The sequence below is a fragment of the Stegastes partitus genome, unplaced genomic scaffold (genome assembly GCF_000690725.1).
Source record: "Stegastes partitus isolate 25-593 unplaced genomic scaffold, Stegastes_partitus-1.0.2 Scaffold398, whole genome shotgun sequence".
Taxonomy (NCBI): Eukaryota; Metazoa; Chordata; class Actinopteri; family Pomacentridae; genus Stegastes; species Stegastes partitus.
The window spans coordinates 384126-404078 of NW_007578129.1; the positions used below are offsets into that span (position 1 = coordinate 384126).

Consider the following 19953-nt stretch of genomic DNA (forward strand, 5'->3'; position numbering starts at 1 on the left):
TGCTGGAAAGTTGGTAACGTAGCAGAGAGGGAGACGTTGTTGAAGTCTCCAGAGATCGCCATGAATGAGTTTGGATGCTGTGTTTGTAGTTTAGCCACGACGGAGCTGATGACATCACAGGCTGTCTCTGGTGCGGTACCTGGTATTATATAAACCACTACCAGAATAACACAGGCAAACTCTCTGGGTAAATAATATGGACGGAAACTCACAGCAAACAGTTCGATGTCTCTTGTGCAGATCTTCTTCTTGACAGTGACGTGTCCAGGATGGCACCAACGCTGATTAACCAGCACTGTAATACCACCTCCCTTCAGCTTCCCGCTGAGCTGTTTATCTCGGTCTGCACGGACCGCCTTGAAGCCGGGTACAGAGGCATTACAGTCCGGGATGTGTTCATGCAGCCATGTCTCAGTGAAGCACATAATACTGCACTCTCTGTACTCTTTTTGAGACCTTGTTAGCATTTCAAGCTCGTCCATCTTGTTAGCTAGCGATCTCACATTACCCATCACAACAGTTGGAAGAAACGGTTTAAATCTCCACCGTTTTTCTCTCTGCCTTATCCCTGCCCTGCAACCTCTTCTCTTCCTCTTTAACTCCACTGGGATTTGACGTATTATTTTGCTGAAAATCTTGATTTGGGAGAGTTTTAACAGTTGATCCCGGTTGTAAACAATTTTTCCGTTGCCATGGATACACATCATAACAACTTGTGAAAAAAGCAAAATATATGTAGAAAAATCTCCTCAGTTGCAGAGATTTCAACTCAGTATAAAAAATCATCCAAGAAAACCTAATCTGACAGGTAATGTCAATAAAAAGACAACAATATATCCAAAAAAAAAAACTCAAAAGCAAAGAGCTTTTACAAATTGCTGCCACCTACCGGCGCATTCCAGAAAAATAAAAAAAACAAATTATTGTTTAACTGCTGCTGCTTTCATTGTTTGTTGGGGAGCATGTTTTTTGGGCTGGTGTGTGTCCTGTGATCAATACACATACACACTCCTAGGGCACGTGTAAACTGTCATGTCAATGACTGTTTCTTTTAGACTCGTAGAGTTCAGCCGTGTGTTCCTGAACTCTCCCTGCTGATTGATGGCAGCTTCACCTCTAGTCACAACGGTGGGCAGGACCGTGGCTATGCCCTCAGGCCTTCTGCCAGGAAGCCTGATCCTCCAGCTGGACCCACGGCAGCCTCATCTTCAGCCCCCAGACCCCCTCCTCCTCACTTCCATAGCACTCCCAACTCCAACCTACAGCAGCCCTGCACCTGCTGCTCCACTCACACCTATGACTGCACCCCCATGTTGTCCTCCCCAGGCCTCCTCCCTGCTGCTGCTCCACCTACCTCACATCCCGACACTCCTCCTTCAGCCAGCAGCTGTCCAGCTGTGCCTTCTGTTCCTCCTGACTCTGCCCACAAACTCAGTCCTCCATGGGTTAGTCACCATGCTCCAGCCCATCACCATACTTCACCTGGGCCACCCTCCACCGTCCACTACACTCCTCCTTCCTCCAAACCCTCCCCCAACTGTCCCTGCAGCCACCCTCCTCCTCCACCTCCTCCGTGGTGTGCTGCCTCCAACTCTCCTCACCCCTCATGTCCAAGAGGAGCCAGCCCTGTCGCTTCCCCCTGGCTCCCCTGTCCCTCCTGTGTGACTCAGTGCCATGATCCAGCGGGAGGAATGGTTCTGTCGGACACCTACCAGCTGGTCCTCCATCAGGACCACCAGCTGCGCCTCCTGCAGGCTCAGGTAACGCTCTGTAGCCATTGGTACACGTAGTAAAGGAACAGCTCTTTTTCTAAACTTGTCATCACATCAGTGGAAACGGGACCATGTCTGGGAATGTTGAGAGGACATTGTGGATGATTGTTGTTTATTGCAGCTGTGATCTTCTTTTGTTTTTGCTGTACATCATTTATAATAAGGCTACAGCTTATAATCATTTTCATTACTGTATAAGCTCCAAATTGTCTCCTCAATTAATCATTTAATCAGTTGCTCTAAAACAGCATTAGAAAGTTGCAAAGAAATGACATCTGAAAATGTCTTGCTTTTGTCTGTCCTACAGTTCTAAAACCTGGTGACATCCAGTTTACTGTCATCGAGGAAAATACTCCCATTCCATATTTGGCATTCATTAGTTAATAGTAGTTGCTGATCAATTTCCTGTTGACTGACAATCAATCAATCAATCAATCGTCTTTTCTCTAATTTCTCATCATAGTATTTCTGAACAACTTTTCCAACAAAAGTTTATAACCTGCTTCAAACAGGGCGGTGACCATATTACCAAATTATTACAAAAAACTGTTCCAGTGCTGTGAGATAAAGAATAACACATAAGGCTCCGGCTGCAGCCATGTCAGTTTTATATAAATTTTTGAGAAAAAATAGTATGTTAACATTCAGATTTCGTACACAGCAAACATCAAAACAATTCTCTCTCTTTAACTGAGTCAGTTTAATTTACTCGTTTACTCAGCATAAACCCAGCAGCAGAGGGCAGCTGCCCCACACTCAGCACTGAATGTCCCTGTAAGGTAAGGACACAAGAAACCACAAAACTTAGCACTGAAGCTGTGGTTTCAGTCCTTCAACAAGGGCTTGTACATGGTTATCTAGCAGATTTTCATCAAGAACAGTTCAATCTTTTAGGATTCTCTGCATCCTCACTGCACTGACTGTTTCCTAATGGTCTACAGGTCCAGGTGCTGCTCGAGGCTCAGGGGAAGCTTCAGTCATCCAGACAGCAGGTAGACACTCAGACATGCAGGAGCACAGCGAGCATCGCCGTGGGGACAGGTGAGACGAGGCTGTCGCTGGCGGGACGGTACACCTGTTTCCCTGCCGCCCACCGCATTCGCACTCAGCTGTAATGTACTGTGTTTCTACATCACGTACACTCTCATCATGCTTTTCAGGGGCCAGTTTGTTTTGGGGGGATCCGGGGCAGCCTTTCTCTCATCAGGAGGTACACGCTTTTCCTCCCTCCTCCCCCAGCCCACCCTCCTCACCCAATCCTCCCTCTTCGACCACCTCCAGCTCCTCAACCTTTTCGCGTGGCACGTCTGTCAACAGATCTGTGGGTGGAGGCAAGGACGGTGACCTCCAAGGTCAGAAGACTCTCTGCCCCCCATTTGGTCAACACAGGTAAGTTGTGACTCTTAACTTAACTTCAATTTCATGTAGTTCCCACTAATTTCACTAATGTTTTATGATCAGAGGAGCAAGTAAGCTCCCTGTAAATAGAAATGCATGTATATGTGTGAGTATGTAAGTGAGAACAAATATACGATTGGAAACATTGGTGTCCTGTTTTTCTGCATGTGCTGATGCAAAAACAAAGTGGAAAAGGACTTTTTGTTAAAAAATGAAATGAAACCCAAAATGTTATTTGAGGAAGGAATTAGATTTTTCCAAGTACAAATCATATGACAGGGCTCTAGACTTCGACCAAAATGGTCACATTTGTGACGTTTTTTTGAGAGAGTGCTGGTTAGATTTTGAAGTATTTGCATTGGTGCATGATTATCATGAAGCTGTATTTGTGTTGCTGTAACAGGCAGATACTGTGTTAACTACAGTAGTGGAAAGTAGTATTTTTATAACTTCTCTGTACTGTGGTACTTATGCTTAAAAATGCGGTCTTCTGGGGCACCCCTATAGCTTGCCTAGTTGAGCGTGCCAACCATAAACGGGCTATCATCCCCGACGCAGCGGTTGTGAGTTTGAATCCTACTCACAACCCTTTGTTGTAGGTCTCTCCCCATTCTTCTCCTCCTTTTCCTGTCTATCTCTACTGCTCTAAAATAAAGGCAATAAGCCCAAAAAATATATTTGAGAAAAAATGCAATCTTCTCATGAAAAGCGCAGTGCACCTAGATGCGGTGTTCATTCCACTCATAGAAAAGACTGCATGTAGAAAAAAATCCCTCAGTTTCATCTTGGACAAATCTGACATTAGAACACCCTCGTTTACACTTTTCAAAGTAATTTTTGATCACAGACCTGTCTGAGCACACCACAGGTACCAACAGCAGCAACCGCAGCCTGCAATGTGAGGCGTTTAGGGAGCATCGGTAAATTGTAAGGTCTCTCAATAAGAAAATGTTTTACAAGTCATATGTTTTCCCTGTGACCAGGTGGAAGGTGAGACCAAATGAGAAAGTTGGTTGTACCAGTGAAAAGGTTAATCTGGAGCCCTGCATTATGAAAAATGACAAGTACTATAAAATCACCTATTAAAATGTTTGACTTTTTTTTCTGTTGATCAGTTGATTAACAATAATACTAGTAGTTTCAGTCTTGTATCTGTTTTTCAAAAGCTACAGGTAGCTTAAAGTTCTGTTACAAAGGACGGTGGTGGAGGGAGGTTCCCCCAGAGCCAGCAGTGTGTGTTTTTACTTGCAGTCATAAAAATCCTTATAAGATGCATGTCACTTTGACTGAGACTATCTCCAGAGAGAGAGAGAGAGAGTCTCAAAAAAACAATCCCAAATGTAAAAAATGAAACAAAAAAGAAAAATCTCACATCTGAGAATCTACAACCATCAAGTGTTTGACGTCTTTACCTGACGGTGTGTTACACACCAGTGTGTTAGAGCTGCTACCTCACATAGATCTATAACTAATAAAGTACCAAATACATTTATTTAAAATAGTCTTATAGTGTCTGTTCTTGTGTGCAATGACAATGGTTTGCTGTAACACAGTCAGGTGGATGTTCTAAATAAAAGCAGTATAATGAGATGCACAGCCTGTGGATGCTGAGCCGAATTACATGTACACAGGACACAGACTAATGATCTAACATTAAAGCTAGCTGTGTAACATTGTGTAGGTCCCCCTCCTGCCACTAAACAGCTCTGAATCATCGGTACACATCACCTCTGGGGGTGTCCTGTAGTGTCCACTGACCCTGTGGGCTGTGGAGGGGAGCCTTGTTCAGTATCATGGATGCTTGGTTGGACTGGGATCATGTTCCTTGAGCTGGCACATTGTCCTGCTGGGGGGAGCTCCTACTGTCAGGAGTGCCATTGCCTTGTCAGGGTGTTCTTGGCCTGCAGCAATGTTTAGTTGGGTGTTACATGCCAAAGTAACATCCACAATAATGCCAGGACCCAAGGTTTCCCAGCAGAACTTGAATTTGTACTGAGGTGATCGGTGGTTTTAATGTTATGGCTAATCAGCGTATGGACATAAGGTTAAAATGACTGCATTAGTTGACTCATCATTTCAGCCCAAGTAGTGACAGAAATATGCAAATACTACAAACAAACGTAACCTTTACACTCAGTTAAAGTTGTCTCCTTTTTTATTGATGTCTTTCATACATTTGATGATTTGATGGAAGCTGGTGTTGAATTGCTTTCTGTGTGCTATTAAAATAGTTTTTAAAAGTATTGATTAAAGTTTGTGAAACTCTGTCAAGAAGCTAAACAGCTGTTTACGTCATGTCGGTAAGGCTTCTCTCTAACTGAAGTCTTGCATTCTCCGTTTTCTGTTCAGCATCAGTGCTCTGCAGAGTCCAGTTCTGGGAGAAAGTGCCAGCATGTACAGACCTGCAGACGAGCAGCAGAGTTTCTACCACAACCTCATGGTAACACACACACACACACACACACACACACACACACACACACAGAGTAGTACACTGATAGATGGCCTCATGACACCTGAAAGTTAGAATCTCAAGTTGATCATCTGATGAGAACAGCAACGATGATCCATTCCTCAACATTCCACAACACGCAGATCACTGAAGATAAAAAATAAATGCCATTCATAAGGTGCTACACTTCAGATATTTAGAGTCATAGAGGGAGTTTTCTGTTTTTTATGTCAGGACCCTGTCTGACCTCATGCAGTTATGAAACCGGTTTCAGTTGCTGTAACTTGAAGTTTTGCTGTTTAGCTGAGCTTCTGTCCAAAGTAAGCTAAATTAGTTGAACTTTGTTTCAACAGCAGCTGCGACTCATGGTTTCAGAACTTTATCACTGACGTTTGCAGGCCTGTAGTACAATTTATGGACATTGCCTCTGTTTAGTTTCTTTCAATATGCTCTGTCACTTTAGTGAGCACAGATGAGTGTGTTTTACTGTATAGGAGTTGTGTGTACTCTGTGCTGTTATGTCTGCATGGAGGCTGTGTCTGTACCTTATAAGCGGCTGCGTGCAGACCCATCATCTTGTCTTCTCTTTTGTTCTGTGCGTCCTCAGTCACAGCTGACCAGTCGCCTACAGAAGTCAGACAGTAAAGAGGAATTGGAGTCGAGGAGGAAGAGTGTCTCCGTGGTTTCCGACCACTCCCACTGCTTTCAGCCCTCTGAGTCGTCCTCTTTGCCCACCAGGAAGCAGCAGCAGCAGCAGCGGCGGACTCCAGCAGGAGACCCAGTAGTCAGTGCCACTTTGCGACAGTTGCAGCAGCTCGGAGTCGACGTGGACAAAGAAACTCTGACAGAGTTTGATAAAAACCGACTCAAAGCTGTAGAGAGTGCCAGGTACTGAGCTCACCTGAGCTAATATTAACATGTCGAAGACTTGTCAGACACAGACAGCACTGACCGTGCAGCTTTACAGGCGACATTTTATTTTTTTGCTCTGTATGATACAAGGAAATACTGATCAAATCTCTAAATGGACTCTTCCTGCAGTCCAACTGTATTATAGACTGCTAGTACTAATGGGTTTGACTTCTCCACAGAATCATAAATCCAGTTTGCTGTGAATCCTCACATATGTAACGTCAGCTGTTTACCTACCACTAGTGTTGGTGCTGCTGTTTTTCGGCGCTGTATGCTGCCCTGAAAACGTTGCTGAGCATATGCTGGAACCCTCCGTCATAGTCAGGGAGAAAATACCGGTGTTGATTGCAGCATGCGAAAACTGTGCAGCACTGTTGTAGACAAACAGGACCAGCTTGAATATTAAGGAAGTGATGCCCAATATTGTTTTTTGTTTTTTTGTTGTTGTTTTTTTTTGCTGATATTTGATATGCTGATATTTTTCAATTAATTTCTGCTGATTGCACATATATGCTCCAATTTTTCCTACTAAATACAGCGAACATCAGTTCTGGTGGAATTAACACAGTATTTTACCAGCTCTTATCACGTTGGGTCAAACAGTGGTTTGGGCTCTGGAGGAGCCATGTTTGTACATGCTTTTATTGACAAAGTCCAGCGACAACTGCTCCAATTAAAACTCTTTTAGTGATTAATTATGAAGACATGGATGACTGAGAAAGTCCTCTCGTACAGCCTCTGTCATACCAAACATTTGTTTTAAGCACACACTGTCATCTTGGAACATGAGCAGTAAGCGCTAGTAATGCAAACAGTCCACACAGACCCTGGTGGGCTTGGGTGGATGATGAAACTAACATCATGTGTACCCTTGTGGACGCAGACATGAAGTGGCCTTTACAGGCCATGGAGGCATAATGAGTTCAAAGTTGTGAGAAGCAGGTGCTCCTGGAGTGATGCTGCATCCCACATTAGTTTTCCTTTGTAGAAAAGGTACTCGTGTGTAGTTTTTGAAGAAGAATTTGAGACAAAAGGAAGAGATGGAGTCTGATGACATGACATCCAGCCAGTGCTGTAACTCTGTTTGTGTTTGTGTTTGTTGTCAGCACTCTGGCGAGCATCAACCCAGCAGCGGTCGTCTCCAGACTGAGCTTGTCTGAGCCGTCGGCCCTGTTCCCTGGAGGCAGCGTGGATCTGAGTCTGGAAGCCAACACCATCGCCCTGCGTTACCTGAGCGACTCTCAGCTCAGCCGGCTGTCACTGGGAGGACACCTGCCTCAGTGTGGCCCCTCCTCCAACGATTCCCTGCTGTCACCCAGCAACATGTCGCTGGCCACCAGGAAGTACATGAGGAAATACGGCTTGATTGAGGAGGAGGCGGAGGAGAAGGATGATGAAGATGAAGATGAGGAGGAGGAGGAGCAGCAGCAGCACAAGGAGGTCAGAATTCAGGAGGCATCAGAGCGCCAGCTGCTGACAGAAACTCAGAATGTGAAGCTCCTCCCGCAGAGTCACCTGATCAAGGACCTGCAGCCAAAAATGCAGCTTTTAGCAGGCAGCGCCAAAGCAGAGAACAGGCCTCCATCGTCAGTCAGGGCAAGCAGCCGTCAGACAGAGGGATCGGTGGGAAACATCCTGGACCTGAGCCGCTTGAGGCAGCTTTCAAAGCTCTTCTGATGCCCAAAACGCCAGACAACCAACCCATTCGCTGATAGAAATCTGCAGGGAGCTTTTAAAAACTGTTCAATTTTAAAGTTTTGTGAGGTCCCGGTTTTACTGCAAATCTGCGCCCTCTGTTGAGAAGGAGCAACCATCAGCCAGCCTGTTAACTCCTACATGTAGACTGGTGTGTCTCAGAGGTGTAGTGTGAAAGCTGCTCATACAGGTAGCACTGGTTTTTACAGGAAATCTGCCATCTTTGTCAAAAGGATCATCTGTCACACGGAGGTTGGAATGGGAAACATCCGGATCTAGAAACTGCTGCCCAAACCAGCTGAATGATTTTATACATTTTCATGTCCAAAATGCTCAGTGTGTTAGTGACTCACTCTGGTTTCACCAGTTGACCTGCCGTGTCCAGCTTCTTGGAGATTTGTGTGTGTTAATGAAATATCTTGTTTTTCATTTTATTTGCCACTTCCTGTTTTTATGTGAAATGTGTTTTGCAAAGTTTTTGTATTTATGATTCCGCAAATAAAATGTGCTTCTAAGTTTAAACAATATATGAATATGAATATATTTACGATATATGTGAATGTAGATATATGTTAGCCAGCATGAAAGAGACATTCAGATTCAGGTTTCGTTTTGTTGTTGAACATCCAAAATGTTAAAATGAACCACAGACCAGAATGCTTAACAAAAGAAAGGTGAGTTTAGTTTTTCTCAGAAGAAAACAGACGTGTGTCCAGTTAGACAGCTAAATTACAGCAGGCTTTTTCAAGTCATTTGTTAATTCTCAATTTTTAGAGTAAATATAAGAAATACATAAGTTGTCTTCTGTAAATGTCACATGTATTTCCCATACTGTCCAACTTTTCTTTTAAAATCAGCCCGGAGTAGTTTTTAGAACTCTTGAACACTTGAAGGGACCCATCACACAAGGAATTTCTTCAGAAGTATTACTTTTTCTCGTTATTTGAACTCATTTATATATTTAATTTGTCTATAAAATGTTGATAAAAGAAAGACATCTTCAGATGTCTTCTTTTGTGTGACCAAAGGGCCAGAGCATAAGGATAATAAAGGCACTATCTATCATATATTCCACAGGATGCCATTAAACATAAAATCTTTGACAGTTTTTGCTTCAAGGAAATAACTAAGAATTAGCATTGGAATTTAGATACTTTACAGTGATACACATGATTTCTGTTGTAGTTCATGTTGCCACCAGTCTATGGCGCTCAAGTCACATCAAGTACGTGAAGTACATTTTTGATCAACCACGGACGCTGTATCTTCTCAGAACACAAAACATGTTTTTAGAAAGCTCTCTCTGGTCAGTGAAACATAGCTGTGCGTAAAGATATTTAAAGACTTCAGAAAATGAAAAATCTAATAGGATTTCCTAAAACGAAATAAAAAATCTAATTAAATTTAAGAAAAAGAATTTCTAAAAAGATATCTAAACTAAATGTAGTTTAAAAGACAAAAATGAAATACAGTTAAGATTCAAATTCTTTACATTTTAAAGTTTAAATTATGAAACATTTCTTCAAAAAAATGTTTCATTTTAAAATTTAAAAAATTCTTTAAAGAAATATATATATATATATACCCGATTTTTAAAGAATTTTATTTCTTAAATCTAAAAATAACATCTTAACAGTTAAATAAAGCTTCTTAAAAGTATTTTTTTTATTCTTAAAGTTAAAAATGAATGTTTCTTCAAATAAAAACTTAATTCTTTAAAAGTTAAATTACTTTTTTTATTTTCATTAAATACATTAAACAACCCTTCTTAGAATTTCAAAAGCCTTTTTTTTTTTTTGGTTAAAAATTATTATTATTGTTTTAATTTTTTTGCCTTTCTGAATTCTGATCCTGGGAGAACATTTTTCATTTTTGCCCCACCAGTGTTGAGGGTATATTTTTGGTCAGGCAGCAGAAGTTTCCTGTGGTTACTGCCCCCGTCCAGTTATTGATCCGTGATCAGTGGGAGTCTGTGTGAGATCAAGGTGAGTTTGTTTTCCTGTTGACAGCTGCTGCTAGTTTTCCTGGTATCAAACTGTGACTGCTTGTTGACTAACAGAGGATCAATGTTTCAAAGGTTGAAGTGATGTTTCACTGCTCTACAGGACACTGACCTACAGAGCCACACAATCTGTATGAAAACTCCGTGTGCTCAGGTAAGAATCAGCACTTGAACTGATTTTATTTCAGTTGTTTCAGTGCACAGCAACAAACCTTCTGTTTTGAAAATTTTAAGTAGCCAAGTATTTTCAGGCAAATCTACTGATTGTAGTGAAAGTAAGAGTACTCAGTATATAGAAAACTGCCTCCTGTTGCATGCTTTTATGTACTTGAGTTGTAAGTGTGATGATCCTGGACTCGTTTTGATAGAATCATAAAACAACTGCAGAATGAAGGAGTTCAACATCACTAACTCTGGACTTTAATTTCAGCTCTTTGACTTGAGATGGCTTTGATATTTAATCAATATTTAATAACTCCAGTTGTTACTGCTCATGTCAAGCATTATGGTTAATAATGGCTCTTTATACTTACCGTGGTTGTTTAATATTTATTTGAAGTTGTTCTGTGTCTCTTTGGGATGGTTTTTGTCAGTTGTTAGGATCTTAACTGAGTTGTGCAACCAAAGCCTGCATAGGAACACAGCTTTTTCTGTCGGAATATCAACATTCTGAATTTAAATATCAATAAAGGACAGCGTCTGTAGGAGTCTTGTCCTGTGTTGTGACGTGTGTGTAGACCTGGAGAGCAGCACTCCTCTTCTGGATGCTCCTAAATTATGTGCTGGTGACCATAGATGAAAAAGTTAGATGTAGCACTGTAGCCAAAGTAAAAAGTAAGTCAGGTGCCCTGCGATTAAATCGATTTTGGCAATGTCAGATATAAAGAAATAGTAAAAACAGAAATATGTCTTTCAATACAAGCATCATAGAAGAAAGATAAACCTCTAATTGGTTCTTTGTGCAGGATGAGGGCTGCTGATTGGCTGTTATCTGTGGTGTTCCTGCCATTCCTCTTTGTTACCGTCCGTCCGGACATCTGCAGTGCCAAACCCAAGGACCTCCCTCTGGAGCCACGCTGTATCTACCGCAGCGCTGACCCTGAGGTCCCCGAGGACCCGACCCAGGAGCCTGAGGAGGTGCCAGAGTCCACCAACCCGCGAGTGTGGGAGCTGTCAAAGGCCAACAGCCGCTTCGCCCTGTCACTGTACAAGCAGCTGGTCCTCAGCAAGACCCCTGAGTCCAACATCTTCATGTCCCCCATCAGCGTCTCCACTGCGTTCGCCATGACCAAACTGGGAGCCTGCAACCAGACACTGCAGCAGATCATGCAGGTCAGACAGGAATTAAAGCTAAGCTGCTGCAACCAGAAGCTGCAGCATTTTACCTCTTTAGGTTTTTACATATCAGATCCATTTGTGTGCATGCATGATGACTTAATAAGCACACACAGGCAGCAGTATTTTACATGGTGGCAATGTAAGCCAGTGGACACGCATCAGCTGAAACTTTACAGCAAACAGATTCAAATACACAACAGTCAAACAACATTTGTCAACTGTCAAAGAGCAGTGATGAGAGCTTCTATGTGAAACTTCAGATGGGCAGAGCTCACATCAGTCCTCGCACATGTGGATCTGAAATACTTTATTATGGTGTCCTGTTTACATTTAAGGTGGATTTTTAAAGATACAGGATGACTATTTTAAAAAGATTACTTGCTGTGGGGACGTGAAGAAATTTTATACTTGATGTAAGTATGACAAGCAAAACTACTGACATAAACTGTTTATCTAAGACTCAGATTTAGAGATATGATTGACTTTAAAACCGATCAATTGCTGTCTTAAAATATAGTCAATGGGTCAAATAAAACAAAGATCTGAAATAAATGCACACAGAACAGAGCAACAGGAGTAGTGCAAACGGATTTACTCAACAAACAATAATATCTAATCAAATAAGCCACACAGACTCTAGAAGAGAGGGACCAGAATACTTCAGTCATGTTACTGCATTTGAATTTTCTTCTTTGTTGTTTCTCACTTCATTGAAGATCAAAGCAATCTTTTTGTGTCTGCAGGTGTTTGAGTTTGACACCATCAAAGAGAAGACGTCGGATCAGGTCCACTTCTTCTTCGCCAAACTGAATTGCCGTCTGTACAGGAAGAAGGACGAGACCACTGAGCTGATCTCTGCCAACCGACTGTTCGGAGACAAATCGCTCATCTTCAACGAGACGTACCAGAACATCAGCGAGACGGTCTACGGAGCCAAACTGCTGCCTCTCAACTTCAAGGTAACTATGGAAATATCTCTATTTAACCAGTTTTTGGACTAAAATATTAGAAAATTGTCCTTATGTCACCAGGTGTCTGGGAACAGAAGAATAGTACACTGTTGTAGAAGACAATCAAATAAAAATAAAAGTCCTTGAACATTTGGTGCCTAGGGCACCAAACTGGTCAGGGCCGACCCTGCTCATTGCATTTCAGTTTCTATTCTTCAGCTGAACAGTGCCTGAATTCGTCACAGCCAAGTCAAGATGTCTCGGTTGCACCAAGAGGCACTGCATTTTTTATTTTTTTATTTTTTTTCATAATTTGATGCAAACTATTTCTTTTTTTGGTGAATTTTAAGATGAGTAGAATAAAGTGTAAAATGTAAAACTAATAGCTCTGGCTCTGTGCTGCAGGAGAACCCAGAAAAGGCCCGAGTCACCATCAACAACTGGATCTCCAACAAGACGGAGAACCGGATCCAGGACACACTGCCAAAGGGAGTGCTGGACTCCACCACTGTCCTGGTCCTCGTTAACACCATCTACTTCAAGGTACCTGAAGACTGAATGTCCTCTAATGTCAGGGCTGACTGTTTGATCCAGGACTCCACTCTGTGTGTGTGTGTGTGTGTGTGTGTGTGTGTGTGTGTGTGTGTGTGCGTGTCTTTTACCATTACAGAGAGCCATACCTGAAACTTGTAGTCACACCTGTAGGCTTTTACAGAGTTCTTCATGTGCCATAATACAACCGCACTCTGTGGCTGCCTTTGCAGATTATTTTAACAGTTTTCAGCTCCCTGCTGAGGGAGGCTTAAGGAAATATCTCACAAAACAAGATGTTAAAATCCCTTTTATGGACACAGATGCAGATGTTAAACAACATAGCAGGTTACCAGCTGGTCACCGCTGACTGCCTGACCCAGTAACTGAAAAAGATGACATAAAGAGCAGAGAAAGTCCTAATGCCGTGTTGACTGCAAAACATTCTAATTTGTTCACCAAGAATAACACATTTATTTGTTTTGAAATATTGCTAGTTTTCATCTTGTAACTACATCCTCACGACATTAAGGTTTTTTTTTTTTGGTTTTTTTTTTAATCTTACTGTAATATTCCAACTTATTCTTGTAGCATTACAGTCAGGTCTTTGAAGTATAATGACTTCATAAAATCATTCTCACAAGTGTTTCTCAAAAAGGTATCAAGTACCTTTGAGCCACCAATAGCTGTCAGCGGAGAGATGACAGACAGCAGAAGTCCCAGCTGGACTACAGATGTTGTGACTCGCTGCATCTGGCTTCATTTTCAGCTTGATTGCAACTAGTTTGAATGACATGCTGTCAGGCCAGCTGACAAGTTCGGTAAACTCTGACAGACCTTAACACAGACAGATGAATTAGATCAAGGTTGGTTTTCTGAGATCGGAGCATAGGCAGCTTATTTTGCTGTCTGACAGGCTGGGATTCATGTCCCTGGTACAAACACCTGGAGGGCCTTCTCATTGATCCTGTGATACATAGTGTCCACGTTTGCTCACTAGTTTTCTAAGATGCTTAACTAAACCCAAGAACGGACATACCATTTTCACCTAATGAAAAGGGTGAGAGACTGCAGTTCGTCCTGAGGGAAACATGAATATCTGCACCAAATTTCTGTCACAAAACTGAGGGAATAGAGAGGTTGTATTATCCAGCGCACCAGCGCAGATTAACTTCACATTTTTAAATGAAGTCATTCATTTTTCTCCACTGATGTTCTGCACAGTTTGCGTTATTCTAATCTCTGCATCTACACTGCTGCCCACAAAGTTGGAATAATATATATGTATATTTTTTTTACCTCTTCTCATAAAATGATCGTGACGATGTGATTTATTCTTGATAAAGTGTATATCTTCTCAAAACTTTATTGATAGCACAATATACATACAATATATGTCACAGTGAAAGTTAAACCACAACTAACTTCTGCAAACTGTGTATTGAGGTTTAAACTAATTTGGGGTATTGAACAATAGGACTTAGGGTTTTGTTTATATTTTTCAACCTTGGTCATATAACAGGAAACACATATTCGAGGGCATTTCATGCAAAAGAATGTTCAATGTTACTCTTTAAATGTCCCTCAGTCACTAATATTGAGTCTGGCCACCCCTGACACGGATCAATCCTTTAAGACATTGGGGCATGCTGTCCACCAGCTGGTTGATAGTGTCAATGGGCAGAATGTCCCACTCTTCAGTGAGATCCCAAAGTCAGAATTGGTTTCACCTGGTAACTGGGACTCAGTGTGTAATCATTGTACCTGGTCAAAGTGATTACTGATGTGTATGAATAGAAACAAAAAGAGGAATGTGTCTGAAAACAAAATTATTCCAACTTTATGGGCAACAGTGTACTATCTTACCTGAAAAATGTGTTTTTTAACCTCCATCTCTGTCCTGTTCTCATGGTTTACAGTATAACTGAGAACGGCAGATTGCTTTTAGTGGGGAAGTGCACTCCATCATTGGAAATCTGCTGTTAGAAACAGTGAAGTCAGTGAAGAGCACTGACCTAAATCTTTCTGCCTCTCAGGGTCAGTGGAAGAACAAATTTGACAAAGCCAACGTGTTCGTCTCAGATTTCCACGTAAGCAAGAGCCACAGCTGTCCAGTTAACATGATGTACCAGGAGGCCAAGTTCAGGTACAAGCACTTCCCTGATGACGAGGTGCAGCTGCTGGAGATGCCGTACCGTGGAGACGACATCACCATGGTGGTCATCCTGCCCAAGAAAGATACTCCACTCAGAAAGGTAATCAGAGCCGCACTTGTTCACTTTAGAGATCTGATGCTGTGAGTGTCTTTCCTTTTTTGATCACATTTAATAATGAACATCACATTTTCTGACTTTTCCACCCAAAGTGAACAGGATCAAATAATAATTACAAAAATTATAAATAATAAAAGGTATTACGAAACACAAAATTTCACAACTGAACCCTTAATGGAATTGTAAGTCATTGTGAAACATGGCGTGTACACACACGCACACACACACACACACATATATATATATATATAAAACCAGAAAGCTTATTGGCCCTGCTGTTTGACTTAATCTATACATGTTATTTGGTAACTGCAGAAACCCGGCTCCTGTGCTTCACCTACTTGCTGTATGTGTTTGCGTTGAGGTGGAGGAGAGTCTGGATCTGCAGAAACTGAGTGGCTGGTTGGATCAGATGGAAGAAACCACCGTCTCCATCCACATCCCTCGCTTCAGGGTGGGGGACAGCTTTGGTCTGAAGGAGAACCTGCAGGCCATGGGACTGACCGACCTGTTCAGCGCTGAGAAGGCCAGCCTGCCAGGTTATTTATATATATATATGTAGTCTGAAATTGAATTAAATGTAGATGAAGTGAGTCCACGGGACGAGTGTTGCTACTTTCAGCTGCGAGTAGGTGCAGAGCAGCAACTTACAGGTCAGCAACTAGATCCAGCAATGAGCACACTGCGGTATTAGCAATGCGTTTTTTTCACAACGCCTAAATGTTGTACACATTTTAGGGGAAAAAATGGTAAAAACACTGCTTATAGTAACATTAAGAGTTAGAAGAACTTTCAACTTCCTGCCACTTGTGATTCATGACTCATTGTAGGGCAACACTCCAAACCTTCTGTGACAATGTCTGGGATTCTCCTTTTAAAAAATGTGGAAAAATCATGAAGCTCTTCTCCAAACACTTTCTTACCCCTGAGTTTTTGAAGTTTGGCCCTTGGAGCAAAATTTCATTAGTTTTGTGATTCTGTCAAAACCTCAACAATCGCAAATTTTTATGTTGATGAAAACCTGCGAATTAACTAAACACTTGATGCAGACTGTTTTTTTTGTTTGTTTGTTTTTTTGCTACACAAGCAAGACATCTTAAATTCTTAAAATGTTCTTGCTTTTGATTCTGGTGACTCATGCCAAAAATTATGTACATCAAGTCTAAAATGTGGCATATTGTCAGCTGTTTGTAATGTCTTACATTCTTAATCGAACCATTAGTCAAACGGTTACTGGAATTATAAAAAGTCTAAAAAATAACCTGACAAACATCAAGAACATTTTCTAACTAAATTCTAACAAAAATGACTCATTCTAATCTTGTGTGTGATTCAGGGATGCTGGAGGACGGCAGTGATGGTCTCTACATCTCAGACGCCTACCACAAAGCTTTCTTGGAGGTCAGTCAGATGCTGTTGACTCACATACAACTGCTCATTGATGCATTTTTTTTCCAAAAGACAGTTTTTGCCGTTAAGACTTTTTTTCTTTCATTTTGCTAAACAATTTGACGTCTATTACAAATAATATTTATATTCTGATATTTCCATAGAAATGAAACTACACAGTGACGAATACTTCATAATATTGAAGAATATCATCTGAGCTTTGAAAGAAATGCTAACAGGCGCTGTTCAGTTTGCTTCCAGATGTTTAGAAGAGTCTTTCCTCTGAGTTGATTAAATACCAGCAGCATCAGACAGTAGCAGGATCCATGTGAGAATCGCTAGAGCAACACAACACAGCGCAGCAGAAACTTCATTAATTACGAATAAATTATCTCCCACATGGAGACAAGATTAATCAGGAAGTGACTGTAAATGACACTGCACACTTGTTTTCATTTTAGGCAGATGAGCTTTCACACAGAGTCACAGGTTATTAGCTGCAAGTAAATCACTTGTTACACGGTTGAATTCTGCTAAGTCTCAGCTGGATATTGTGTAAGTGTCTACATTTCTAAATATTTCTATTTTCATCAAGTTTTTCTTTGAGGGAGATGTTTTCTGTTCTGCAACACTGTATTGTGCATATGTATGTGTTAGAGAATGTGACTTCTCACTGAAATAACGAGCGAAATACGGCAACAGCTGACCTTGTAGTCATGAAAACGAATTTCACTGAAGCATATGTTGCTGTAGTTTGATAGCTGTATTGAAATCATAAGCTGTACATGTTTTGCCTACAGGTGAACTTTTCCCCTCAAACACACTGCAGCACTTTTTCTGAGCTATTTTGGCCAGTGTTCGCCCAAGTGACCAAAATGTTCACTGTAGCTGTATTACGCTGCGTACGTCAGATAATTAGCAACATTAACTGTAAAATAGGAAACACAAGTATATCACAATGTGATTTCTTAACTCTCATGTGGACATGGTTTTAAAGCAGTCTCTACATTACAACAGCATAACAGAATTTATGGAATTGAGGGATTGCTTTTGGTTTTGGGCTACAATTCCACAAGTTCATTTAGCAGATACTTTTATCCAAAGCAACGCAAATCTGAGAGTAGATACAACATGAGCAAGGATCAACTCATGAGAAAAACAACCTGGATAAGTGCCATAGAACAAGTCCAAGTGTGATAGGGCATTGATGCCAATAGCAGGCTGTGTAGGAGGTAATGGGAAATTGTTTTGTTTGTTTTGTTTTTTCTTATTTTTCCCCAGTCTGTCAAGTGCAGAGGTGTTCAGTGAAGAGGTGATCTTTAGTCTTTTCATAAAGACTGAGAGGAAATCAGCAGATGGAACAGAGTTTGGTAACTTGTTCCACCACCAGGGAACCACAGAGAACAAGAGTCTAGCTATCGACCTCGGCCTGTTGTGGTGGTTGTATCAGGAGCCTTTTGTTGGTTGAGTTAGGGAGCAGAGGGAGTGTAGGCCTGAATGAGAGAGTTTAGGTTGGACAAAGCTGTTCTCATTGTAGTTTTGTGGATAAGTGTCAGAGTTTTGGATTTGATGGAGGCAGTTTTGGTGTACCACCCAGAGGTTTTCAGTGGCCCCTCCTGGCAAAGCCATCACACTTCTTAAGGCTGCTGATCTGAATGTGAATGGCTTCCAAACTACTGTCACAAATTGTGCTTGTGTGTGCACATCCTAAAATGACTTTAAATAACAAATCAATAATTAATTAAATAGATTAAATGTCTTATTCCTCATATTTGTAGCCTACAAGCTGCTAATATTTGGAGAGCTGTTTTATTATTGTATTTGAAACCATCAAAGTTTCTTTTACATCCATCATGTATCTTTAATGCCTACGTTGCAAAGGCAGAGCAGCCTAGAAGACAGGATGCTACAAAAAGCTGTCTTTTGGTTTGCAGGTGAACGAGGAGGGCAGCGAGGCAGCAGCAGCTACCGCTGTGATGGTCGTTGGACGTTCCATCAACCCGTTCAGACAGGTTTTTCTGGCCGATCGGCCATTCCTGCTGCTCATTAGAGAGTCAACCATCAACACGCTGCTGTTCATCGGCCGCGTGGCTGACCCATGCAATGAATAAAACCAGTCCAACAGACTCTGCTGTCAGCATCACTGCTGTTTTATTATGAGTTCAAAGTCATCAAAATACACAAACCATGTTAACATTTTCATGTGTACCAACCCAGCAAACATTGTAAAGAATGGTGTAAGACCTAGCAGTCGTATTTTTATGTTCATAACTGCACATTCTGCAGGATGATATATCCGACAGCTCAGATAAATAGCATAAGGTTTGTCGTTGGTTTAATGATGGAGACCATCATTAATCAAAGTGAGAACTTAACAACGCCACACGCCCATCGGTAGCAACCTGTCAATCACAAGGCAGCGCCGCCCTAAAGCATACTCTGCTTCTTGTTCTATTTTCCTTTAAATGGGACCATACTTGACAAAATTAACATCATGCTATATTGAAGGAGTTTAAAATTAGCGATTGAAAGAATAAAGTCATTAGGAAAATGTTTACTGAACTAATAAATCAAATAAGGTAAAAGTAGGGTCAATAAGATGCTAAGTTGACCTACCCAGCTGTAAGAAGATGGTTGTTCCTGCATGTGTTCGGAATTAACAGACAGCTTGTATCTGTCCTCTTCATTCACATACACTGCTTTGTACACTATATTGTACACGTAGCTTTAAATGAATCAGAATCAGAATCAGCTTTCATGGCCAAGTATGTACACAACATACAAGGAATTTGGTTTCGGCTGTTAGTGTCACCCTAGGAATTTGCACGAATAATAGAAATAAGAAAATTAAAAAATAAAATAAAATAAAGTAAAATAACTAAAGAAAGAAAAGAATAAAATACAAGAAATATTAATAAAAAATAAAACAAGATAATAAGACAAATATATACAATAATTTACACATCTAGTAGAAAAAGGTATATGTACATTAGTGCAAAATGGAAGTGCAAATAGCAGTTGTGGCTTGGAGTGGCTCAGCTGTTCAGTAGGGTTATGGCAGTGGGATAAAAACTGTTTTTGTGTCTGGTGGTTTTAGTCTGCAGGACTCTGTATCGCCTGTCAGAGGGGAGGAGGGAGAACAGTTTGTGACCAGGATGAGTGGGGTCTGTGATGATGTTCCCTGCCCTCTTCCTGGTTCTATTGGAGTACAGTTCCTGGATGGAGGGCAGGGGGGCTCCGA

General features: G+C 41.3%; 2 protein-coding genes across 3 annotated transcripts in view; both read left to right on the forward strand.

The window, feature by feature from the left end:
* Positions 1-8692, forward strand: part of stil (STIL centriolar assembly protein) — a 25681-nt gene extending 16989 nt beyond the window's left edge. Inside the window, exons 11-16 of the mRNA XM_008285358.1 lie at positions 1056-1760; positions 2714-2813; positions 2933-3161; positions 5520-5610; positions 6230-6510; positions 7641-8692. Coding sequence (XP_008283580.1) covers positions 1056-1760; positions 2714-2813; positions 2933-3161; positions 5520-5610; positions 6230-6510; positions 7641-8211 — 1977 coding nt within the window. The 3' untranslated portion in view covers positions 8212-8692. The remainder of the gene's footprint in view (positions 1-1055; positions 1761-2713; positions 2814-2932; positions 3162-5519; positions 5611-6229; positions 6511-7640) is intronic.
* Positions 8693-10323: 1631 nt separating this feature from the next.
* serpinc1 (serpin peptidase inhibitor, clade C (antithrombin), member 1) lies at positions 10324-18852 on the forward strand. Of its 2 annotated transcripts, none has more exons than XM_008285349.1 (8): positions 10324-10385; positions 11197-11563; positions 12313-12528; positions 12925-13062; positions 15087-15305; positions 15688-15862; positions 16660-16724; positions 18647-18852. In XM_008285349.1, exons 2-8 carry the CDS (start codon positions 11198-11200, stop codon positions 18821-18823), a joined length of 1356 nt encoding a protein of 451 aa, XP_008283571.1. In that variant the 5' UTR covers positions 10324-10385; position 11197; the 3' UTR covers positions 18824-18852. The 2 variants fall into 2 exon arrangements, with proteins under 2 accessions (XP_008283571.1, XP_008283572.1); XM_008285350.1 differs by lacking the exon at positions 10324-10385 and adding an exon at positions 10449-10506.
* Positions 18853-19953: the final 1101 nt, after the last annotated feature.

What these genes read in the sequence shown, in the direction of transcription:
- serpinc1 (XM_008285349.1), top strand. Translation starts at nt 11,198, where the DNA reads ATGAGGGCTGCTGATTGGCTGTTATCTGTGGTGTTCCTGCCATTCCTC. An exon ending in TTAACACCATCTACTTCAAG is followed by an intron (nt 13,063 to 15,086) that starts GTACCTGAAGAC and finishes TCTGCCTCTCAG; the next exon opens with GGTCAGTGGAAGAACAAATT. An exon ending in AAGATACTCCACTCAGAAAG is followed by an intron (nt 15,306 to 15,687) that starts GTAATCAGAGCC and finishes GTTTGCGTTGAG; the next exon opens with GTGGAGGAGAGTCTGGATCT.